Source organism: Gigantopelta aegis, chromosome 12 (genome assembly GCF_016097555.1).
Source record: "Gigantopelta aegis isolate Gae_Host chromosome 12, Gae_host_genome, whole genome shotgun sequence".
Taxonomy (NCBI): Eukaryota; Metazoa; Mollusca; class Gastropoda; order Neomphalida; family Peltospiridae; genus Gigantopelta; species Gigantopelta aegis.
In genome coordinates, this window is record NC_054710.1 from 44,354,175 (window position 1) to 44,381,716 (window position 27,542).

Genomic DNA, 27,542 nt, shown 5'->3' on the forward strand with positions numbered 1-27,542 from the left:
ATTTACAATCGTTAAAAGGTCTGTGTTAGTCGATAGCATCGTTAAAATTGCAGCAAACTCAGTAATCTCCCTTTAAAAATCTGCTCACATCTGCAGAATGAAACTGACATGAAAACGGGTTTTTTTTTCCAAGATAAATTTAATATTGAATAAAATTGCATATTTACAGTTTACAATTATATACACAATTTAAGTGGCAACTCACTCTTTCGATCTTTATTGCTGAAACACAAATAAGTGTTACCCCCCCTTACACCATAACAGTGCTCTAGAAAAAGACAAAAAATCTTCTCAATTCCAGAATAATTATTAAAACACAATAATTTGTATTTACCTAGGTATTTTCTAAACTCTAATTCCTAAATTGTCGATGACAATCATGGCAAATACAGAGTCAATTTATTTTGAAATAGTTTTACCATAACACACCAAGTGTTCCAAGTACCCAGCCCGAAGCTTTTAAAGGACGAACACGTTTATTATTAACGTTAGGGTTCCCTTTGCTAAAATTCCAATTCATGCGGCTGCGTCAGATACCAGTGGCATAGCGTGTGTTTGTGTGTGTCATGGGTGCAATGCCCCCAATCAAACTGAATTAAATTTTATAAAATTATACCTGTACATAAATAGTGTGGGTTGGCCCTCCCGCAGTATAAAATTATGCCTACGCCAGTGTCAAATACTATGAATTCGAGTGTGTCGTTTGATTTAAACGCCATTATTTAAACAATTTCCTTTGTAGTGTTGTGCACTGATCTGCATATTTCTGTTTTATTTTATGACACGATACTGGTCCGTAACCAGATGTGTGTGTGTGTGTGGGGGGGGGGGGGGGGGGGGTCGGAGTCCCCCCACACGCACATTCACTTTAGTTGAGACAATTTAGTAATAACTCAATTACGTCACTAAAACATTATGTACATCCAATAGCCGATGTATTAATAAATCAATGTGCTCTAGTGGTGTTGTTAAACAAAACACATTTTTTAAAGGTTACGCTGTCTGCAGTTTATTCAGTGGGCTGGATCAAATACATTCTTATTAACGAAATAATAAAAGCATGATTTTAAAATCCAAAGCAGCTTAAAACACGCTTGAACGGCTCTTAAGAACGATCAATATTCCAATTTTTGTGTGAGGGATGATCCCCTTTCCATCCGTTGATTACGCCCTCCACACGAGTTCCGCCTGATTCAAAGTCGATCCCCTTACTTAATATGCTGGATACAGGCCTGCAATATTAAATTCACTGAATTTATGCCGAATCTTTAGCTTCGAATTCTTGTTTATGTGAAAGCAAAAAATAGTGAAATATTGAGTTACCACTGACAAAATAACCTAAAAGAAAAAAGAAAAACAAACACCCCCTGAACTACCCGTCCCCCCAAAAAACCCAAACAACAACAACACCAACCCACCTACAGCAAACACATCTCTAAGGTCATAACCAGATACAGAATTTAATTCTGCCAACGAACAAGAATTTAATTAATAAAAATTAAAAAAACATCCAGAAATCTGATTAGCTCTATCACTGTAATGTTTATAAGTTGGATCAGAGCTAGAGCTAACTCTATGAATGATCATCTAATTCAGAACAGGACCTGTTTTAGAGAAAAATTAAAGACGGCTAATGTTCCAAGCCAACATATAGACCTTGCGTTAATGGACTATTTTAATAGCTTTAAGAGAAAGCAATGCAGGTTTTATTTGCTAGGTGGGACCAGTTGGCCTTTTTGTAAATGACTTGCAAAGCTTTAGTTACCACAGGAAAAAAAAAAAAAAACTAATACTAATAAAAACGTTGACGAGTGAGGTTTTGGCCATATCCAGATTCGGGCATTTTAAACCAAAATGCCCGAATCTGGATATGGCCAAAACCTCACTCGTCAACGTTTTTATTAGTATTAGTTTTTTGTTTTTTTTCCTGTGCAAAAATCTGCCACAACCCCTCCCCCATACAAAAATGGGAGTACGTTTATGGTCATAGCTTACGACGGTTTTACTATATTGTATCGCTAAGACAGCTTCGAAATCTATAGCCTGGGTTCGAACCTGTCAGTTTAGAGAGCTCTACTAGCTAAGTCTCCAATGTGTCACTAGTAGATGATAATTCATTAATTGTACGGATCATTATTAGTTAGTGATGTTCCAGTCATTGGCGGATCCACTGGGAGTCACATGACCAACATCGTGCAGCCATTTGTACTACCCTTTTTAATAACTTAAAAAAGCAAATTCGTCATGCACAAAATACAACACTAAATTGCCCTGAAAGCATATTTTTTTGTTTTAAATCTCTGAATAGCATATCCGAGAACCACCGGATAGATTTCACCCCCTTTGTGAGCTGGGCTCATTTGCCTTTGAGAAACTCAAACATGCCCTATTTATAATTTTGTTATGTCCTATTTACAAGATCAACATTCCACCCCTGCTACTGCTAATGCTCGACTATAGTTGACAATTAATCAGTTGGGCTCCACTAATGTGAAGATGGTCGATTACACACACACACACACACACACACACACACACACACACGCACTCTCTCACGCACTCTCTCTCTCTCTCTCACACACACACACACACACAGACCCACGCACGTACACATACACGCACGTGGGCAACTATTTATGTGTTCATATAAATAATATAATAAATTACACAGAACGCGTGATCTGTGCAGGTGTTGAAATAATACAGGATTTTGAGTATACCCCTTAAAATAGTAGTGTTAATCACTTATGGTTCCCAACTAGGCCTCAATTTAACTTATCATGGTCACCAGTTGGCATCTGATTCTCTATAATATTATGTTAATCATCTATGGTTCCCAACTAGGCCTCAGCTTAACGCATCATGGTCACCAGTTGGCACCCGATTCTCTGTAATAGTATTTCAACCCCTGCTATGTTTTAAAGACATTGTTTATTTTAATGTTGGAATAAAGAGTAATTTAAACAAACACTGAACATATATGTTAGTCCACGGACCACCAGAGAACTAGAAGAAAAACAGCTTGAAATATTATATGCTTTACTTGATCTTGAAACGTGTACTCCCTCAGTTAGGCAAATGGATTACTTGGGTAGTACAACAATGGCTATTAGCATGACAGATAGGACTCGATCATAAAACATGTACGTAATTTATCGGTCAAATGGTTGGTGGATCCATAAATAAGAAAATCACTAGAGATGGATAACTGTACTCGTCATAAAACGTGTACTCAATTAATCGGTCAAATGGTTGATGGACTCCATTAAAATAAGTTCACAATTGATTAATCTGTCGGTCCGAAAGAAGAATTGTCATTTGTCATGTTGGCCCTTTTCATCTTCAGCCTCTTGAGTTTTGTTTTCAGTTTGCTCTTCGTTAGATTTCGGTTGCCGCTTCATTCTGTTAAGATTAAAGTATTAGTTCATTAGACGGCGATTACTGAATAGTAAAATATTTATTTCATTGTTCTTCTGTGAATCTGAACGACAAAACCGTATTCCCATATCAAAATCGTATCTCTGCACAAGGCAGTCGAAAGCATGTTAGACAAAGTCACCCCGAGGAGATACTTAACAGGATGATTCCTCCCTCTTGCACCACCTTTTGGAGGACTGCCACTCCCAAGGCTGTTAGAAAACGCAAACGGGCAGAAGATAGACCATGAAAGTAGATTTTGTTTCTTTACACAGCCCTTAAGTAATATTACCCTGTGCCAACACCTCTGTATAATAACTATATAATTAATGTTTTGGTTCTGTTTTGTTTTTTAAACGTTTTTCGTTTTGTCTTTATGAGTAAATATAATTGGAAACATGTTAAAACCTTATTAATGTATTGTATCGCCTTCCACAATGTAGTTATATTTAAACTGTCATGTTTTCTGGCTGATTTAAGGAAAGTGAAGGGGCAGGGGCCTGAATATAGACAAAACAAAGAAAAGAAATACAACCACACAATTTTAAAGACTATCATCAAAAATATTGAAGAGATTGGATTACCTCTTGTAATAGAACCAAGATACTGCAATAGCGACGAGAAGTAGAACAGCAACCACTACTATTATGATAATGGTCGATTCCGAAACCGGACTCTCTGGATTCGGATCTGGAACTGTTTTCAAAAAGAAACACAAACAATACTTATCAATTACTAACCGTCATTGAGGGCAATATAAGGTTTTGTGGACTGAAGAAATTTATGATGACTGAAGCAAAAGGTCAATATCGATTTCTTCGGTACATAAAACCTGATATGGCCCTCAATGACGGCCAATACATTTCTATTACATAATGACATCTGTAAACCCTACAGCACACGAGAGCTATTGATCAGCTGAGCAAAAGAAAAATTTACTTGAAACTTTTTGCTCAGCTCGTGTGGGTGGGAGTTTTTCGTCTCTCGTGGTTGTGAGGAAAATATCTATCATGCAGCAAAAATCTCAACGTGTGTGGGCTACGTGACCTATGGGCTGAGCTGACCAATGGAAAGCCGAACATTACGTCAGTGACGTCACTCTGCCAGTCGTAAGCAAACTGGCTCAACACTTGGCTCATCTGTTCTATGATCCAACATCTGAGCGAAAAGTATCAAGTAACTTTTCGATCAGGTAGCAGAATACAGTTAGCTCCCTTGTGTATTTAAAACAAGTCATCTTTATAATTATGACTTTTTTTTTTCTTTGTGACTATAAATCCTGTATCCCTTTTTCTTTTTTAGAATGCCATTGGCTAGTATACATTAATCTCAGCTGAAGATTCACATTTTTTCAACTTATTTTCGTGCTTAGATCCAACTAAGGTTCAAGCACGCTGTCCTGGGCACACACCTCAGCTATCTAGGCTGTATGTCCAGGACAGTGGGTTAGTTGGTTAATGGTTAGTGAGAGAGAAGAGGGTGTAGTGGCCTTATACCTACCCATTGAGCCCTTAAAAACTCGCTCTGGGTTGGAGCTGGTACTGGTCGGCGAACTCTGTACCCATCAGCCTGAAGTTTGACTGCTTAACCACTGCATCACCGAGTCACTGTGGTCTGGTACCTTATTGTGTTTAAAATATTTTTTTCTGAATATGATTTTATTCCACTTTAAAAAAAAAATCCAACAACATCTACAGACTGTTAACAATAAAGCAGGACACTATGTACCACTTGCCATTATATGGTTAATGGGAGGAACCTCTTAAAGGTACAGTACCAGTTTTGTATCTGTAGTGATTTTCACTTCTATTTTTAGCTTCACCTGTGTCATTTGCTGAATCAACTGGACAACAAATTATTAATTCATGTGGAAATGGTTGGTGCCAATGTATTCTCAAAGGAATACAGTTTTTTAAAACAAAAACAGCACTTCAAAAAACATGGTGGTTACCATGGCTACATTCAGTAAGGCACCACTATAAAGTTAGCTTCCTTGTGTTTCTGCACTGAGGTTCTTTATTTGGGATTTATGGTTGGAAAAGAGGGAGTAAAGTCAGACCCTGAAAAGATCAGGAAAGTTAAGAAATGGACAGTTCAAAAAAGTTTTACATATGATAGAAGTTTCATTGAGATATGCTCCTAATGTAGAATGTTCATAAAAGATTTTTCGAACATAGCTAAGCCTCTTTTTGAGTTACCAAGGGAAATGTTCAATTTAGTTGGAATACTGAATGTCAGGAAGCTTTTGATAAACTGAAGTTAGTTTTGCAGCAATCTATACCAGCATACCCAGATTTTTCTAAACATTTTACCGAGTCGCGGTTAAAATAATTCGCGATCTGGCTTTCATTATACATTTTCGTGAGGAGGTATTTTCGCAATTGTGTCCCCAGATATTAAAATCAAAATTACCCATATTTCATTAGCCATACTCTTTTGAATGACGATTTCACGAAAACACTCGATCATGTTCACCATGCTGTTAGCGAGACGTCAATGTTATATGTATGTCTGATAAGACATGTTATCGATAGAACACGCACATGCGATACAGAAAATTGAAAAACGCAAATATCAGAAGAAATAACTTGTAATTATTGGTGGAACCCACAAACTTCCATTCAAGGTTTAAAAGAAAACAAACAAAACTGAGATTATGTAACAACAGACTTACACCCAACTGTGCGTCACTTCGATCAAATGCACGTGACCATGCAGGTTTACAGAACCAAGTGACCTTGTGGATAATTGGGCAGTAAAGACAAAGTGCATACGAAACTCGGTATAAATTTAACAGGTACCTCTGACTGTCTTAACGTAATACAGTGTTCTGTATATACTAAGGGGTGATATACCTTAATGTCTTTTGTATCCATGAACATATATGCGAATACGGTATACTGGACACAGATTCTAGTAAGCATAGTACAGGGGTACAGCAAAGATCGGTATTATCACAAATTCAGGAGGGAAAAAAGAAAGTCATGGCTTACTTTAGTACCACTCATTCAGTACCAGAGAAAAATTAGTGTAACCTGTAAGGAATTATTAGCTGTGATTAAGATCATCAAAAATTTTAAACATTACTCTTATGTATGTTTTGCTCCGTACTGATCATGCTTCCTTACAATGGTTAACAAGTCTTCAAAAATCGAGAAGGACAAATAGCCAGGTGGATAGAGTACTTGAACACTTTTTAGTTTCAAATTGAACAACGCTGTGGAACTAAGCATACTAATGCTGATGCAATGAGTAGAATACCTTTAAGTTGTTCAAGACTGGTGTTTGATCATTTAGGTTGGTCTAAACAAGAAGTTAGGGAAGCTCAATGTCAATACAAAGTATTAGGGTTCATAATTGAACAGTTACAAAGCAATAATGGTAAAGCAGAATATGAGGTAGTTAAGGCACTGGGATGGAGAGAAAAAATCTATTGGGCTCAATGGGAACAATTAGAAATTGTAGAAGGCATTGTTTTTAGAAATTGGTTTTGTGTTGAACCCCAAATAGCTAGGACAGATGTTGTTGTGTATTGCAGGATCTACATAAGGTGAATAATATCTCAATCGAGGGATCATCTGAACGGCTGACTTGTATTTTTCTAACCCTGGAACAATATTGCAGAAAACAATACACAGTCATTCGGGGCTGTGCCACAATGATATGTTCCATTGTCTTCCATTAGGAATTTAGTATATTGGTGGTAGTTGTTTATAAAGTGACCTGTTCATGGCCTGGCGTTCTCTCTAACGTTTATGGTAGCTGTCCATGCTATGTTTTGGTAGCCATCGCATCTTGCAAGATCACTATAGGTATAACTATACCAAATAAAATCCCGTAGGCGACCATGTTGACTATGACTCATAAATATCGGTACTACAACCCCTACCTCAAAGTATTAACTGAAGAAAATGGTACCTTTCGTGGCTCATTTTCGGTATAACCAGATGTTTTTACAACACATCTAGTTTCGAACAAAATTTGAGTACTTTTTTTTTTATAGGTACCCCATACATGTTCCAAGCACAAGGCTACTTGACACAGTGGTAGTAGATGAAATAAAATTGCATACATTTTTAGCCCAGATGAACTAATTTAGTTTTTACAACCAACACACTCACATTTATAACCAATCACAGGACTTGTGGTGTTAACTTTTCTATCAAAGGTTTGGTGCGCCTCAAACCTTGACCCAGCCGGAAGTTATTTGGTTTAATAGTGCTGCCTATACCGACAACATACAGTTTTCAAAAGGTGGTGAATCACGTGTTTTATGAGAACCAGGATCTGGTGTCTTCTGACATAAACTGACAACCTCACTGAAACTGTTGATTGTACAGTGCAACTTAATATAATGTACACCTCACAAGGCACCCATATTGTGTACAGTTATATCATATTTGATTTTTTTTTTTTTTAAATAATACTCAGGAAGATATTTACTGTCAGAGGGGTGTGTGTGTGCTAAGCTATATATGTAGAGACAACATGGATACTTCAACTCCTTAAATGTATTCTATTGAAACACGTGTACTTGACTGACCCCTAGATCATGAAAACCTTAACAGGCACATCAGTATTAGAAAAAATACAATGTCTGAGGAAGGAAAAATCAACATGACTGCACCTGTATGAAGTAATGACTTAATATCCTGCACATCAATGTTGAAGAGAAATCCTGTATGCTCAGAGTGGGTGTTTTCGAGTTAACAGGTGTGGGAATTTCAAATCCGTCAGCTATGCTAATTTTCAAAATGGACCATCAAAACCATTGACAGCCACCAATATTCCTGACTATATTTTATGTATACCCTACTGTAGTTGGAGGTTTTAAATATTTGTGATATCTGGAATTATCCAACAGCTTTCAGATAGTTATTTTTGATTCATTACTAAACAAAACCCGTTATTAATTGACATAATAACAATAAAATTATCAACTTACACTAAGGTAGATAATGTTCATGGGAGCAAACTAAATGATTAGTTAAAAAAAAAAAAAACTGATCTGGAGACCTAAAGATATGTTTAACAAGATTTGTATAAATGAGAAAAGAAGCCACAATATTGACCAAAACATTAATTAAGGCTTGAGTAAAGTTTTTCTTCAATTGTTTTCCCGATAAAACTACAAATTTATCTAAATGTCAGTTGGGAACCAATGGAAAGGGTTACTCTAGATATTATAGTTCTATTTCCTCATACCCAATGGGATAACAAATATACTTTCGTGGTGTGGGATTACTTTACAAAATGGATGGGAGCTTACCCTTTTCCTAATCCAGACGCAAAAACAGTCGCACAAGTGTTAGTTTACAAATTCATTTCTAGGTTTGGTATGCCCAAAGAGTTGCATTCCGATCAAGGTGCAAATTTTGAGAGTAAATTATTTCAAGAAATGTGTAAAATGTTAGAAATTAAGAAAACCTGGACCAATCCATATCATCCACAATCGGATGGAATGATAGAATGGTTTAACAGAACTGTAATAAACTGTTAAGTGCATATGTGCAGACTGATCAGGTTGTACTCCAAATAAAATTATGCTAAAGACTGAAGTCCATATACCTTAGACACTTTTGACTGAAAACTTACCAAAGAAAACTGATAAAACTGTCGAGTATGTTGATAAATTAGAGAAGAAGCTTATAGTGGAGCAGCAGAGAGCAAAAAGGTTTTTGAGATATTTCCAACCCAGGATTCAGGAGACCAATGTTGACATTGTGGTAAATTAGTGTGGGTTTAAAAGTTTGGGGTCGAAAACAGGCGTTTTGGGGTGAAACATATGAAAAAGTAAAAATTCTAAATTCCAAAGTTTATGGAAACAACAGGTGTAATTTTTATTTTGTTTTAAGTTTTAAGGCTTAAATAATTTATTATATGCTGAATGACCATATCAAGTAAATTTACTGTGTTTAATTATTTGAATGACCATTACATAAGAACAACGACACACAAAAGAACGTCTTCGAACAACACGTGCACATCAAAACAAAATTAAAATTTAGGCATGATATAATTATCTTCTTGAATTAAAATATCAAATTGTTAGATACTGAAAAATACAGAACAGATTTAGAATCGAAATAAATTCAGTACCGTCCAAAGTATGACAAGTATATGACCAAAGTATGACAAGTGTATGACCAACTATTTTAGAATCTGAAAACGTCCAACATGCACAGCAAAATGTAGCAAACTCTTCTGGTGAACATTACATCTGCTCAACGAGAAGTACAGCTTCAGTGTAGTCACTTTTATTATCTAGTCTGTTGTGTCAGTACCTCTATACATGGTCAGTAGGTTAGAGCATTGGTTTTCATCAAAATCATCAACTGACGTCTCACAGTTGTATGCATGTGACAGAACATAAATGAGCATTTGTTTGATATCTGCAATCGTCTAAACAACTACATGTATTCAGTTGCACAGGAGCAAACACTAATAGTTAAGACATTAGGGGCTGCAACGCATTAGTTATGCATGATGACTTACAATCTCAGATTATGTTGGATCTAACATGTCATGAATTACAATACCATCAACTGGTAAAGATATCGAGAGAGAAACATGCAGCTGAATCTGTATTTTGTAAGTGGTAGTTTTTCGCCAGGCATGTATTCCCCCAGCATTTTCACAATGAAGACTGTCCAAAGGAACAGTCCTTTTTGTGACACAGAGTACCAACAAAATACCATACCCAGCATTAATTGCTCCTTTTTTTTCAGAAAGATTTTAATTTATCATTATGTAGAAACATTCTGTACCATTAAACAGAATGCATACTTATATTTCCCCATGTCCAAAGAAAGAGTTCATTGTAGCACATCTTGTCACTGGAAGGAGAAGTGCTTTTCTGAGAATTTAAAGTGTCAATGACCATGTATCTGATGAATAGGGGTACAATATATAATCACTCAAGAAAGTTCCTGTGTACCAAATAATTTCATATAATATAATTTACTTGAAATCTGGTCACAAAGGTTTAGTAAATGAAAGTGTAACCACTGCTTTCGATATTATATTGAGGTCCTGTCAGTTGCACGAGCTATTCATGCTTTGAGGTCACAAGTTGCAATACTAGCATTCTTGATCACATGTTGAGGTCATTTTTCTTATCATTGGACTCTAAAACTATGGTTAGGTGATCACAAAGTACGACCATGACCGTATGTCAATATGATGTTCTGTTACATCATCACCATCGGCACACCAAACATTGTGTAGACCATACTTCAGGTTTAAAAGGCAGGAGAGGATCACCGTACTTTTAACAGATAAATAGTACATCTACGTAAAACACAATATTTTTAAATTTTAAAATATGTCTCACTGAAATTTTAATGCACAGGAACTTTTTTTCGTGAGTATATATAAACTGACGATCAAAAGAAAGTATACCAATTATTTTTTTAAAGTATTAAAAACAACACAAAACACAAGTTGATGCAAATGTTATATTTTGGAAGTATAATAATTTGGCGATAAATAAACACGAGTATACTCAATAAAACCCATAAAATGATAATATCACAGTTCACAACAGCACTAGGGGTGAAATGTGCGATTTCATAAAGGACCAGTCACAACGAAGGTGAATAAATTTGACCACAAAGAACATGTTTCAATAGCGTGTATGTCCACCATGTGCAAGTATGCAAGCATGGACCCGACGTCGGACAGATTTCCGTCAATGACAATAAGGTCTGTCCGCTGTTAACCACAGATACCACCCCAAACCATCACAGATCTACCACCAAACGGTTCAGTCTCCTGAACACAGCACGGAGCTGTTCTCTCTCCTGCACGTCGGTATATCTGAGTCCTGCCATCAGCCCTGAATAACTGGAACCTGCTCTCATCAGAAAAGAATACACGTTGCCAGTTCTGATGTTGCCAATGTTGAAACTGACGTGCCCAACGTAAACGTCGAAGTCGATGTTGCCTCGTCAATGTCATCCCTCTGAATGGTCGACAGACCCTGAAACCATGCTGTCGTAGTCGACGACGTACAGTGTGATGACTGATGACATGTCCAAGGCCAGTCGCTACAGATGACGTCAAAGTGAGGAATCTGTTACGTAAGTGTAAGATGCGGAGATGCGGGTCCTCGTTGGCTGTTGTGACGCGGGGTCTTCCACTTCATGGTCTGTGTGCAGTCCTGCCAGTCACCCTGTAACGCTGTATCAACCTGGTGATCGTCAATTTTGTGCAATTCAGAATTCTTGCCAAATGGGCATAACTCGCACCCAACTGCACCATACCAATAACTCTCTCTCTTTCTTCAGCAGTTAGCCTTGCCATGCTCTCTGGTGTTTTACTGTTGACTGAGGCATGTTCTAAGCCATGACACCCTTTTTTACACCCTTATGTGCACGAGTATCATGTTTCTCGTGCAGTATAAATTTGATGAATAAACTCATTTTGCACGTGCGGCATCGCCCAAACGCAGCAATGTGCGATTATTCGTCATTGATTGCATTATAAGGAACAATACTGGCACTTATCTAACCTTCCATGAACGTGTATTGTGTGTATTTATAATACAAATAATTGGAATACTTTCTTTTGATCGTCAGTTTACATGTATGTGTGTACATTTAAACTCTTTTTTTTCTAGTGTTCCAGTTATTGATAATATTGTCTAGCCATGTTCATTGTGGTCCTTGGGGAAAACATTAGGCATTATGTTGTATGATTACTACATGTAAAACCTACATGCTGAATATAAAGATTAAAGTTTACAAATATAGCATTATTATATATAGATACAGTCTGGTATAACCTTCTACAATTTGATATAGTGGCCAGACGATTTCTCGATAAAAATAAATAAATAGTTTTTGAAACATATACTAGAAATCACCAGCAGCTATATCATTCAAAACCCTCATGAAAAAGACAAAGTAATCCAAAACACCAATATCTTATATTTATTACATTTTTACATGATTTTGTGTACATATCCAAGTACAACGTATATACAATATAGAATTCCATTACATCCAAATAAAATTCGCCGTATTTTCCCTGATTCAGACCAAAATTTCAAATTCCTTGAATTGTCCATGCATTCGTTTCGTTCGTGCATCGGTTATGCCATTTCATTTGTCATAACCCATTTACCGTTCATGTAAAATTTACTGAATGATTAGTCCCGGCAACGTACCAACATATTTTTATTGCAAGTACAAACATTAGACTTGTTCACGACATAATGCTTTTTCGTAGCGCGTAACATAACCAGTCAAGTTTGTATAAATATCTTGCGCCAGTCAAGTTTGTATAAATATCTTGCGAAATAGGTGCATTCCCGTAGGTTGTTAGAAGGCGTTATAGCCCAATTTAACCAATCAAAAAATGCCGATATTGTGATTAGCAAGTGTCATTCGGAAAACTTCGGCCAATTAAGGAAGAGATGTCATGGTGGCTAAACATCTAAAGAATGCGGTAATTTCGTGGTTCGGTATTGAATATTGTCAAACAATACGTCGATGGAGTTCATTACATTCAAAAAGCAAACGTTAAACGGCATTGTAAACCAGGTTCGCTTCACGAGTTTGCTGTGAATCTCATCAAAACGTCTGTAAATGTTAATGAAAGAAACCAAGGACAAAGTGAACATGGAAATGATGGTGAGTCAAATTTGAAAATTAAAATATAAGGTGCAAAATCGTAGTCATTTTTTTTTTATATACTAGTAACTAGTTTTAATAAAATAATAATTTGAAATGGTTCATTTGTGTCTTCTGACAATTAAAGGTGCAAAAATATGACATCAGTTGTTTTTTTTTTTGTTTTTTTGTTTTTTTTTTCGTGGAAATGGTTAATGTGAAAAAATTGTGATTGACTATTTTCTCCTTTAATTTGTAACCTTTTCTTTTCTTGGATAACTAGTTTTGATAAAACAGTTTCAGATTTTTTTTTTTAGTTAATGTTCTTTTAATATTTTTGTTTTCATGATGTATAACAATATTGAAAATATACACTGTAGATCAGAGTTGAATTTTAGTATTTCTAGTTTAATTACACAATATCAGAGGTTAAACAAATAACTAAGTAATAAAAACAATGTGTTGTAAATCGGTTTTATATCTATATTTGTTCAGACTGGTGTGCTATTGTATTTCAGATTCTAATGGGCAAACATCAGACAAAACTGTTGAAGTTGAAGACAAAGCTCAAGGTCATATTGATAAAATGTTCATTTCACAGTCATCTTCCTCATATGTATAACTGTTTCGTACAGCCTTGTATATTGTCAACCAAGATGGACCCTATACAGAATTTAAAACTTTGATCAATCCACAAAAGAAAAATGGTATGAAAATCTTAGATGGAAAGTCCAGTCATTCTGCATGTAAAGAAATGATCCACACATTAGCAGAAGTAGCAGAAAATATTCTTTAAACATCCAATTTCCTGTCAGGTACGTATGATGGGTCTGAAGCTAGAAAAAGTAGAGAAGAGAAAGAGTTGGTGTTTGTGGAGGTAGTTATTAAGGGAAAACCTGTTTGTTTCTAAAATGTCAACGCATGAGAGACTTTGGAGGCACATATGCCAAATAATTGCAAAAAGCATTTGTTAGTGCATTCAAGAGTTTTGGTGTTGACATTATTGATAGTGATTCACTGAAGGTGATATCTGTTTGTACAGATGGAGCATCAGTTAACATGGAGGTTATTAATGGTGCCATGACTACACTGAAATAATACATACCATCTCTGCTAGTCGTTCACTGCTCTTTGCACAAACTTGAACTTGCAGTATCTGATGCATACAAAAACTCTAGTGAGTTTAAAGATATTGATGAATTCATGATGAATCTGTTTTACCTATTCCGAAACAGTGGTAAAAATTGGAGGCTGATGCTCCTTATAGCTCAGAAGTTGGGTGTCACCATCCGCAGACTTAGGGATGGTTCAGGGAACTCGATTTCGGATCCACAAAGAGATGGGATAGCGGGTGCTTCTGTATAACTACTGTACATTACTTCTGTTTGTGGAGAATGCTATGGAAACAAGTGATTTGGTGACTCCAACTATGAAAGCAAAGATACAGTACGAGTTTGTTGGATGTATTGCAGTGTACCATGAAGTCTTAAACACAACAGCACAAGTAACCTATGTATTTGAGGCTGACAGCACCTTGATAACAGACATATTTGATGTATTAGCAATAGCGGTGTAGCAATAGACCGGGAACCTCTAAGTCGCTATTGTTTTTGTTGGAAATTTCCTCCCTTCAAATTTTATTTGAAATATTGATTCCACATCTACAGAAAATTGATACAGGTATGTTTATCATTTAATAGTAATTCAGAAATTCTTATTTATTACTGCTAAATATTAATATATGTCAGTATTACACAAAAATATATTATTTTCATTGAATAGTTGTACTCGAAATAATAATCATGGGAAACGAAATTTCAGTTCCATAATTTTACCAACACGGTACCGGAAACGATTGTTACCTTGAAATCCATAGGCCTGATGTTAGGAATTAGTCTTAGAACTGAAGAAACAAGCATACCTTATTTTTGTGGATGCATCGCAATGTTCTGTAATAATATCCATCCTAGTAAGCCAGCAATAAGTATATATTGTTTTTAATAAAAAATAAACCACCATTATCAAAGTGGCTATACAACAAGGCAAAACAATTGTACCACGTTTAGTGCATGCATTAACCTACGTACTGAAATGATACAGTGTTTTAATAATGTTCTTGCTTCTTTTGGGTTTTTTTAGTTGTTGTTGTTTGTTTTGTTTTGTGTTTTGTTTTGTTTTTGTTTTTGTTTGTTTGTTTATTTTGTTTTTGTTTTGTTGTTTTTTCGAGGGGTGTGGGGGGAGTTCCCATTCATAAATACATAAATATATACTCATTCATAAGTGATAAAATATTAATTTGCGTTTAATACTGTTAATTGCTGTAATTTTTATAACTTTGGTGGTTTTAGTGGAAACAATTATTATTATTAAGTAACTTTATTCTAAACTGATGAAAGTTGTTGCATATTTTTCTAAGCAAACCATACAGTATGCCTAATAAGCCTATCTGTTGTGTAAATTGACAAATTGATTAAACATAATTTCAGTATGCAAAATGTATATTAAAAAGTGTATTATTTTAATTTACAGATTTTTGTGTGTGTATCAACAGTTGAAATTGGGCAAGTAAATTTTTCTCAATGGCATGTGGATTTTAAAAAAAATTCTAGAACCTCTGGAAACACAGAAGATTTGTTTATGGCCACTTTGTCCACACCCGAAACACGTTACTGGTCTGTCATGTCGACATGTAGCACATGTGTGGTTATTCTTCTCCATAAAGTCTGCATGTTGTACCTGTAGTGTTAGTTTTCAGAATGCTGACATAGTAATACTTTTCTTTTTTTTCAAGAAATTTGAAATTAAAATAAATTGAAAATAATGGAAGGGCAAGTGACCTGTGGTTATTTATATTCCTCATGACAAATTATTTTAATGTTTATCGGACGGACCCATCCTAAAATCCCCCATATTAATTTATTCACAATTAACTGAAACACTGAAAAAAATATGAATTGTTTAATTGTTGTGGTTATTCTTGAATATTCTATTTATAACCCATTTGCAGCAATGCATATACATACTTAACAAATGCTATATACTCAATACTTGTTAGAAAATTGTATGGCTTCTTTCAGTGACCTTCACCTTTGCGGGGGGGGGGGGGGGCACTGCGATAACCTGCTTCTCTGCATGATCACACGTATTGTTGTTTTTGGAATATAAACCGACCGAGATAACTACAAGAGAATCTGTGTATCAAGTTTCAGAACAATCCAATGATAACAGTATGGAATTTCTCTCCACACTTTTTTCTTCTATAATTAAATGGGTCATTTGGTTAATCCATTTATATAATTGTTTGTTGAAGAAAAAGTTGTAATTGGGTTGGGGGTTTTAATATAGAATTTACAACAAAAATACTACAAAGATTAAAATTAAAAAGGCAAACAAATGATCTGGTTTCAACATTTATTTATTCCATTATTTTTATTTGAAATAATTTAACACTGAACATTTCAGCCTTTTTCCTAAAGCTTTGGTTGGATTCTTCTGAAACTTGATACTCAGATTATCTGGTAGTTTCTACATATAGTATATGTCTTAATCTCTCTTCACCAAAGTTGGGTTCAACGATAATACTAACAAGTTAAAGTTTGCTTTGTTTAATGACGCCACTAGAACGCATTGATTTATTGATGAATGATTAATTTAACAGAATTACAGTTGAACGTTCTGTCATTGTGCCTCTTGAAAATGTATGAACGTACCCTTTGTACCTTTTAGGTTAACCATGGTCCTCTTCGTTTCCAAAAGTTTTAAAGGCTATCATGCATAGCCTGCCCTTCGAGGTCTATGTGAATGTCACACTGAGTTTTTACAGATGTTTCACTCTTTTGTGAAATTGTCATTGTTGGAACTATTGCATAATTTTGTTTTATATTGTCAGTTTGAGTCTAACACTAAATTGGTTAACAGCATTCAGCTTTTTGGGGGGCATGTAACATTTACTAGCCCACCAGATTTTTTACTAGTCCCAGCCTATAGAACAATATATTAATTATAATGTTTTAACAATATCTGTATAATAGCATGCCCCGACCCCCCCCCCCCCCCCCCAAACCAGCCCCCTTAAAATTTTTACCCACTTCAGTGGCTCAGTTTATGCCCAACTATTTTACCAACCCTCTGAACAAAGAACACACATATTAATAACCAAAACATTATTAAGGACACTTGGCAAACGAACGAAGTCAAAACCAAAAGCTTTATTATAACGTAACTACAACATACCCAACGTTATTGACAGGCTCCGTTTCCGAGGATCGAGGCTAAATCGAAATTACTATAAAAACGGAACCATCTTAGTGTTGGTTGTCTGTTTGTTTGTTTGTGTGTTTGTGTGTTTGTTTTTGTTTGTTTTTTTTTGTTTGTTTGTTTGTTGTTGTTTGTTTGTTTGTTGTTGTTGTAGTTGTGTTGGTGGTGGTGGGGGGGGGGGCGTTTTTGTGTTGTTGTTTTTGTGTTGTTGTTTTTAAAGGCATTTCAATGTATCAATTGACGAAAACAGTGTTAAAACCTGAAAACGTTTGGTCCGAACATCCATTATTAAATGTTGAATAATGTAAACAATGCATATTTGTAATGTTGTTTTATAGTCCAGTCAAAATAAGGCTTGACTTAGAACAAATTGCAACAGAAATTATTTTATATTGCAACTGTTCCCTGAGCCATACCTGAACAACATATAAAAATGTACATTGATGTAGGTGGGGCAAATATGCTCATTTGCATACTTTCAAAATGGCTGCCATAACTCATATATGCAAACGCAATGGCAAACTATTCTTAAGATTCAGTGGACAAATACATAGAATTATCGATGCTGTGACTTAAATGTATTCACACATATTCTTTAAAGTTCATTCAGAGAAATATGGATCAATTTTTTTTCAAGAAGGCCGCCTTTGTTCAAAACGGGTACCAATATTACCAAAAATCGCATATAAATGTAATATATAAACAATGTACTTTTGTTAGTGTTACTAATATTGTCAAAGAAAGCCTGTAAATATAAACTAATTATTTAGTTACAAAAGTGACATAAATGATATATTAAAGGCATTCAGCCATGGATGGTTGACCTAATTAATGACCCAAAAATTTATTATCTGAAACTATATTTGATTTGTACCTAAAAGTACTTGATTGAAACCATCTACATAACCACCATATAACACTTATTATTGATATTTTATAAAAAATAATTGAAATATGTCGACATTCATAATTCAGAGAAAAATAACGGCTATTTGGAGAGCAGAGGTGTGACATATTATTTTTAAGTCACGTGACGGGCATTCCCTGAATAACCGCAGTGTCAAAACGATTTACCAAGCTCGTCTAATGAGAACACTTAACTGTCGTCTGTGACGTAGGGTAAATAGAAAAAACAACAACAATGAAAAAAGTTATTAAAATTAATAAAAAGATGTACATTGGTACTGAATATATATATATTAATTTATTTTAGTAATAGAAGCATGTTTAAACGTCGAGAATTCCAACTAGTTAGGCCTTTGCATCTATAGGTAAATTTATCGTTAGTCATACGCGAAAAAATCTAAACATCTGGATCACAAACACCTTCATTTTCCACCTTGTCAAATTCATTATTATGCAAAATATTAAACAACAGCTGTCTTAGGATAGGAACTGTTACAATTTTAAAGAATACTGTGAACTAGACAGTGTTTATATACGATGTGGCTGCATCATTTTTTTAGACTCCGCTAATGAGGGCTGGCTATACACAGCAAAAATGTATATAGGCGATAAATAAGTATTTGATTGATCCATATTGCCAAACAATCTGGAACAGGAGGAATACATATTGTATTGTACGAACAGTGCGTAGTCTGAACAGGGGAGGAGGGATTGTATACGAATCTACCAGACTCTTTTATGCACATTTTCTATAGACATATCAATAGCGTAATATTGCCCCTGCAGTACTAAATAACAACAATAAAATAATAATAATAATAAATAAATAAATAAATAAAAAGTACAAATTATCAGCTGCTAAGGCAGATTATCTGAAAGAGAAACTACATGTAACTGCGGACAATACACAAACTATCAACAGAGCTTGAACTTAATAATTTTTCACCAATTGCAATAAGGCCCACTAAATACTAGAACCCCTACCTCAAAGTATTAACTGAAGAAAATAGTAGTTTCATGGCTCATTTTCGGTATAACCAGATGTTTATACAACACCCCTAGCTTTGCACAAAAATTGAGTACTTTTGTTTACAGGTACTCCATACATGTTTCAAGCACAAGGCTACTTGACACAGGGGTACTAGATGAAATAAAATTGCATAAATGTTTTCCCCAAGATGAAGCTGATTTTGTTTTACAACCAACACACTCACATTTATCACCAATCACAGGACTTGTGGTGTTCACTTCTCTATCAAAAGTTGGGTTCAACTTTCACCCAGCCAGAAATTATTTGGTTTAGTACTACCTGATGAAAAGCTTGGGCAAATAAATATTTTGTTCTACATTATATAATTATGCCCTGTCATATTTATAGTACTTTTGATTAATAAACACGAATCTGGTGTATTTTTTTTTTTTTTTATGATCACTTTTTAAGACCGCGACTTGAATTTATTCAAAATGGCGGCCACGTTTTGTCTCTTTTACATTAAACACCCTCGGGTAATAGTTCAATGTATGGGTTCTGTGGGTGACACACAACGAACATGACACTTTTAGATAGAATAGATGTCACAAAGAGGTCTTTCCTGCATTTGTTTTCTGTAAAATATGATTTTTCCGATATAGGTTATCATGGTATTTCACTATTTTGTCAGCATGCAGCTTGTACGAGCAATTTGTAACTAAGTCATGTGTAATATCAAAACACGAATCTACCTCTTTACTGTTGAAAAGTAATGACATAATCCTATAAACCATCTTGTGGACAAAATGTGGATTCAATGATTGGCCATTAACACATAAAATGTATGAACCAAAAATAATAAAGACATTTACTTGAATACCTGTCATCGACCATATAATTCAACATTACATTACTCCCTTTGTTATTAAACCTGATCCTTTAATTGGAATAGGAAGAAAATATGTCAATATATTACAAGATATTGGTTTTTAAAAAATCACCCACTAAACCTGGCCGGCGTACACACATTTTACAGTAAAATTATCACAAAGACGTTTTTAATGTCAGCAAGTTACACATGTTTGCAAACTATATGCATTCCCCCGTCAATTTCAGTCTAATAATTTCCACTACAAAACTTTCTGCCATGAAATAGCCAAACACCAGACTACTTGTGCAGAAACATTTCTGGATTTTCAACTAAATGGGGAAATAACTATGATCTGTGGCCAATAAGCTGATGTTTGTCTGCATATCCCATTCTGAGTGTACATACATGTACCCCTTCATGATTTAAAAACATATTCAACAGAATTTTGATTGTTTAAATAAAAACAACTATTTGCACTGCTCATAAAGGGTGCCACTTGCGTGGAAAGGTATACTCACTTTTCACAAACACCTGATATCATCACTGTATCAGAGCATGCCATCACACATGTCTAAATATCTATTATTCTGTTGTCTGCAGTCTTCCTAAAGGCAGCGTAGAAGGATGTCTTGTTCTGGGAAGTGACAATCGTGAGAACTGACAGAACCTTGCCTAGACATCTGAACTAACGCCTTGTGCAATATCATTTTTAAACTGTTATTGTCATTCAGATTTGGTCTGTTGGACAAGTGTATAATGAGGCAGTATCCCAGGAATGTGAAATGTGCAATGCTACTCATAAACAATATTTGATGGATATGTATCAGGTCCATCTATAAACGACAATTTCCATATTTATCAAGCCGGTGATATAAATTGAGTCTACTTGACTAGGGAACATAATTTGTTTTTAAAAATTGATTTTGGAGGATGCAAATTGTTCTGGTCTCTTTAATTCTTAGAGTCTGCCTCAGGTGGATTAATTACCTTTTCCTATAAATGTATGAAACTAAGGAACTGTAATTTCAATGTTGGTGGCCATCTTGAAAAAAATGAAAACAATCTTAAATTATAAATAAAGCGAGGTCTTTCTAAGTCATCGAGTAAGTTATTATGGACAAAATACAATCATTTAAAACATCCTTGACTAAATATATCTTGTACTGGTACACATACAAGTGTATATTATTTTAACATATATGACATATGGTGGTCATTTTAAGATATGTAAATTAGTCACTTTTCCCAACATATGTAAATGTAAATTTTTCATGTTTTCTAAGATGGCTTTGATAGTAAGTTACAACAGAAATTGATGATGTGTGTGCGTGTATGTGCGCGCGCGCACGTGTGTGTGTCTATATGTAAAAGAAAGAACAGCTTGCTTACCTTTAAACATCACAGTAATATTGTTGCTGCGCTGTTTACTCGTTTCCAGTTCACACCACCAGTCTGTGGCATCATAGTCTGCAACACTGTTGATAACACATGTATAAATCTTACTGGTCGACGAGCTGGTGCCTGTCCCAGGTCCACATGATGCAGTGTATCCTATCGAACTACCGAACACAGCACAACCTGTAGGTGTCTGCTCTACTGAAGCAAGGGTAGCAGAATATGTTTTTCTAAAAAAATCTACAAAATCATTAAGACCATCAGCCTGTTCAACTGTACAGGTCAGAGTAAACGATTCGTTCAAGACTGCATAAGATGAAGATCCAGAAATAGTCAGTAAAATACCTGAAAAAGAAAAAGGAAAAAAATAGAATGCAAAAGGGACAAATGTATAATATGTCATATTTTGAATAATGAACATATATACCCCCCCCCCACCCCCCCAACACACACACATAGACACAAAAGTGCCATATCTTTTTGAAAAGTGGTATGTCTGCGCTTCCCGTCACATTTTTTACTGACGTCACTCATTAGTACGTCAAAAGAAACTTGGACAAGCAGACGAAACTTCGATACATATTTTGGGCATGATCGCCATAAATTAAGGATACTACAAGTGTTTTAGTTGGGATACGGGTTCATGTTTTTTTTTTTTTTTTTTTTTTTACATATTTTGGTTCCTGTGTAGAAAAAAGAACTTTTACGGTCAAATGCCATAAAGAATTGGATATACTTATGCTACTTAATTGACTGCCTACACATTTTACTGTGAGAGTTGGAATATAAACAAACGGTAGATGGCGTATTACTTTAAAAAAGGGGGGAAATCCCAAATGACAATTTAATGACTCTTCTACCTTTAATTACCGTTCAGGGAATATTTTTTTTTCAAAATATTTATTAGCGATAATTCTAGTGAATTAAAAATGGATTAGCAACAAGTTTTGCTACAAACTTGAACATTCGTCTGCAGAAACTATTCAAATGATTAAAAGGCTTTCGGGGATGATTCAATTAGTGAAGCCCAGATAAAATTTTGGCACACAGCTTTAAAGATGGCCGAGAATCCTGTAAAAGTGATCTATGTTCTGGAAGGCCTTCATCAAGCAGAACACCCGAAAATGTTGAACGTGTGCAGGATGCAATCAACTAAAATCGGCGATTGACAATGCGAGAATTAGAAGACAATCTAGGGATTCTACGGAATATTGTTTCATATATTTTGATGGAGGATCTCAGCACGAAACGTGTCGGCAAATTCATTCTGTGGCTTCTGTCATAAGAGCAGAATAAATGTCGTGCTAAGGTTGCAGTGGACTGGCTTCAAAACGCTAATGGTGATCCACATTTCTCAAACAGGTCATAGCCGGAGATGAGTCGTAGGTCTACAGTTATGACCCTAAAACAAAAAGCCCAGTCTTCCTAGTGGAAGTCGCCTTTGTCTCCACGTCCAAAGAAGGCGTGGCAAAGTCGGAGCAATGTCAAGGTCATGTTGACGGTGTTTGTTTGTTTTTATCATGAAGGTTTTGTTCACCACGAATATGCTCCTCCAGGCCAGACAATAATGAAGGAGTACTACATCGGCGGCTGAGAGATGCAGTAAGAACACGGTCACACTTGTAGGCATGTGATGACTGCCATCATCATCATGGCAATGCGCCCGTCCATTCTTCACGTCTCTTGCAGGTTTTTTTGGGCAAACATCGCATCATCACCCAGGTCTCTCAGCTCCCCATCTGCCTAGATTTGGCTCCCTGTGACTATTGGCTTTTTTCAAAGCTAAAATCGTCGTTGAAAGGGAGGAGATTTCAGACCATGGACGAGATTCAGGAGAACGCACCGAAGCTGCTGATGGAGATCTCGACAGTGGACTTTGGAGACTGTTTTGCAAAATGGAAGGAACGCTGGGAGAAGTGATGAGGTCCGAAGAGGAGTACTTTGAAGGAGACTAAGGCGCCACTGTCCTAGGTAGGCCATATATTTGTTATTATATATGGCTGGATACTTTCCGGACATACCTCGTACATTCAGTTTTTTACCATGTGCCATTTTGCTTGTTTCTGGAATACACTTCAAGTGGGATGGATCGATTCTAAGTGGTCGAAATAACTGTATCATGTTTTGTCTATATATATGCATTAACCTACGTACTAAAAAATTTATAATCAGTGTTTTCTTAGTTAATTGGTCTATCAGGTAGTTGTTTCCACCTGTGATTCCTGATTGACAGGTGTATATTTGGTTGGTAACCAGACGAGACAATTAATTACCGCCATCTAGACACAAACATACACACTGAGATTGACAAGATCAAATGAGTATAGTGAAATTAACCTGTCACCCCTAAAAGGTTAATGGACAATATCAGCCGTCATGGTTTACTACTGTAACTAATTATATAAAACTCTTGCTTAAGTAGACTTTCCCATCTAAAATCATAAAACTGACTAATTACATAGCCCTAAAGAATCAAATAAAGGTTGTTTTGTTTAAAAACACCACTAGAGCACATTGATTTATTAATGCTATTGGATGTTAAACATGGTAATTTTGACACAGTCATAGAAAGGAAACCCGTTACATTGTTCCATTAGTAGCAAAGGATCTTTTATATGCACCATCCCAGACAGGATAGCACATACCACAGCATTTGATATATCAGTCGTGGTGCACTAGCTATGATGAGAAATAGCCCAATGTTCCCAAAGAAAAGAACCTCATTGTGTCAGTTACCTTTTGAAGCATATTTTTAATATTGCCCTCCTACTGTGCTACCGCATATTACATTTTGTTTCATATTCACTTAATTGTGCCATGGGTACATCGCTTGACAGCATACTAATCTAAGTAGGCACACCAAGAATTAAAATAACATCCAAGTTAGTAACTGACGCAACACATTAGCACATACATCATTTTCCATTGTAACATTTCCTGTAGGCATAATGTAAGATTGTAAAATGTGTTAATCTCCAAACTAGAATGAGCGCTATAACAAATTTAACAATGACTTTCATAATTTCATTGACCTTTGCAGTTTTACAGTTTTGTTTATTATCACATCTGTGCAAAACATCAGAGGCGTGTAGACATTGTTTCATTAGATATATTGTACACTGTGATTTCAGAAGTAGACATGTTTCATTAGCTTGGAATAATATAATATGTATGGCACCATTCATTGTACACCATATGGATAATGACATTTAGTAACACGTCTATGACCTATCACTGCCAGTTACGAACGGCCCTGACATCTATGTCAAGTCAGCTTTATCTTATTATCTAGAACTTTCCTAATAAGAAATATACAAACACTGACAAAGTCTGTCATTACAAAGGATTTTATTCCAAACACGGGACGCTAAATAAAGATAATCTAAAAAAAAAAAAATGGGGGACCAACTCAAGTAGACCAGAGGGTGCAGCCAGAGTTCTAAGAGCAAAAATAATCTGACCCCAATAGCTCTGGTTGGTCAATATGCCACACAGTGCTGCACATCAAATCATGTTCCAGTCAAATGGTCTGTGACGTTCTAACAAACGTATTGAAAGAAACAAAAATTAAATAGTCATCTATGATTACTGTTACTATATTTTGCACACACACACACACACACACACACACACACACACACACACACACACACACACACACACATATATATATAGTTAACTGTATACTGCTACCCTAGTTACATGTATAAAGTACGGCGACTTCGACCAACACTAAATAGAATGTTCGGCGATCTCTCCCGTGTCGAAATCACCCGGGCGAGATCGTCCTACTTCGTTAACCGACACAGTGCAGTCCGCCATCTTAGTTTTGCTAAAGGACTTGGGATTTTTATTCTTTAAAAATTAACAGTTTTTTTGTACAAATCAAATGTTTTATTCGTGTTGGTAATGATCAGTAGGGTTTTAGATTCTAGTAGTAAACTACGAGTACCCGAGTTATGTTATTGGTGACTTAGGCCTAATTTTAATGGATTTTTTCGACTCGATGTTTACAATGTCTACATTTCCATTTTTAGAATGCTGGACAAATTCCAATGCAAAACTGCTATCGACTTATTTTTTGTTTCAACAATACTAATGCAATTAAATGTGTTTGAAAAAAAATTGTGATTAAAAAACATGGTACCTTTTATGAAATATGGCTTTCAAGTGAAAGTACGGTGTGATAGATTTATGCTATATTTGTTGTGTACGAAGCCAAAACAAGGTTGCGGAAATTGACTGTCGTCGATCTTAATAGTAATTTAGTTGTAAAAATCCTATATTGGTCAGAGACATCTTATGATAGCAGTCCCTGTAATAAAGAAGCCGCGGTAGTGAACTAACCTAAACAAACGCCAGTGTTCAACAGAAGAGCCAAAAGAATAATTTTCCTGCATATGAGACTGTCAACAACTTCCAGTTTGACGCCATCTTCCGGAATGTAATACAGTGGCCGCGTTCAGCGACAGCGAGTGACGCTAACGTTCGCAAACTATTTCACTGGTCCCCGATCTGGTAATGTGGTTTTTAAATTGGATAGACCCTAGTGTTTAAACACTACGACGTATTTTTCACTATTAGAACCGTTTTTAATCATTTAAGTTAGAAATGCTTACATTTTATTATTTAGAATATTCATTTTAATTCGTACGCCTGAAGTAGATCTAGTTATTTTTAGACGGTATTTCCCCATTTAAACACCACCGACTAGCTTTTCAATGTTATAGTCTTATCTAAATGTATTTGCATGCAGTAACTGGCAGATTAAAATACAATTTTGACTACTTTTTGTCTCTATTTTCCTTCGTCAGCTAGGTAGATAGTATCAGTAGTAAATAATCGTAATGACAGCAGTGATCTATCTGGCCGATTTCAATTTAAAGTTTATTGAAATCTGCATGGTGTCCCGACTCGGTGTCATCTACATCACGGCAGGTAGCCTTTCTTGAACTTCCATTTATTTCGTTTCCCATATGATTTAACGTAATAATGTGAATCCCAGTATATCTGCATTACTTTGTAAAACTAATATTCACATTAGATTTGATATCTTGGAAATAACTGGACAGTGTACAGACTCTCAAACTGTGACAGTCTATCAAATGTCACACATTCACTGTAACTAGATGTAGATAATCGCTCTATAAGGATACTTTTAAACATTTTTTAGTGTGGGAACGTGTGTGAAGTTAAACAAGTGCATTCCCTCTGGACACCACTATCCTTCAATTAGATTAGTTTCAACAGTTTATACTTATTAAGCATAACTATCCGTTATGTCGTAGATGACTCACCGTGAAGTACATGACACATCGTGACGTTTGTGATATTTGTATCCATATGATAACCTTAGGACGCATGGGAAAAGTAATAACACAACTGTTCAGCTTCATTATTTAATAAACTAACATCACCATTGTTCGAGATCTTTACCAGTACTGACGGAATGTAGTAGACCCGAATCTTGATCAGCATTAGACAAGTGAAGTCTTGAAAACAGAGGAAACCCGAAACTCATTCTTGAAGGTCAAAGTTGAAACTACAACATTTTGTTATTTTCACATTTATTTTTAATAAATTATTAGAAAGTAATCGATCTCACGCATAATCTTTTCATAATTAACTCAATAATAATATTTTAAAAAAGGTTTTGTACTGGATAAGAGGGTTTCCCCGAATAATTTATAGCAAAATATAGCATGGTCACCATCTTTGTTTCTTTGTCGGATGTCTGCAAAGATATAGAAAACACTTACGCATAAAACAGTGACGTCACTAGTTAATGCGTGTGACAGACCCCAGATTCCCCCCTAAAATACTCTCTCTCTCTCTCTCTCTCTCTCTCTCTCTCTCTCTCTCTCTCTCTCTCTCTCTCTCTCTCTCTCTCTCTCTCTCTCTCAAATGACTGCGGGATGTTGTTCAAGGTGGTTTTCTGCTTCCATGTTAATACCAGTGCCTATACATGTATCTTTGTTATATGATGGACACCAATTGTTTCATCTACGACACACACAAAAAGTTAAAATTTGTTTTGTTTAACGACACCACTAGAGCACACTGATTTATTAATCATCGGTTATTAGGTGTCAGTGTCATCTCTGTCATGATA

At 35.6% G+C, this 27,542-nt stretch overlaps 1 protein-coding gene across 1 annotated transcript in view; it reads right to left on the reverse strand.

The window, feature by feature from the left end:
• The window catches only part of LOC121386083, a 41,805-nt gene extending 15,059 nt beyond the window's left edge, over positions 1-26,746 (reverse strand). Inside the window, exons 1-4 of the mRNA XM_041516883.1 lie at positions 26,728-26,746; positions 25,778-25,864; positions 21,425-21,775; positions 4,002-4,113 (exon numbers count right to left, since the gene is read on the reverse strand). Coding sequence (XP_041372817.1) covers positions 4,002-4,113; positions 21,425-21,775; positions 25,778-25,864; positions 26,728-26,746 — 569 coding nt within the window. The remainder of the gene's footprint in view (positions 1-4,001; positions 4,114-21,424; positions 21,776-25,777; positions 25,865-26,727) is intronic.
• Positions 26,747-27,542: the final 796 nt, after the last annotated feature.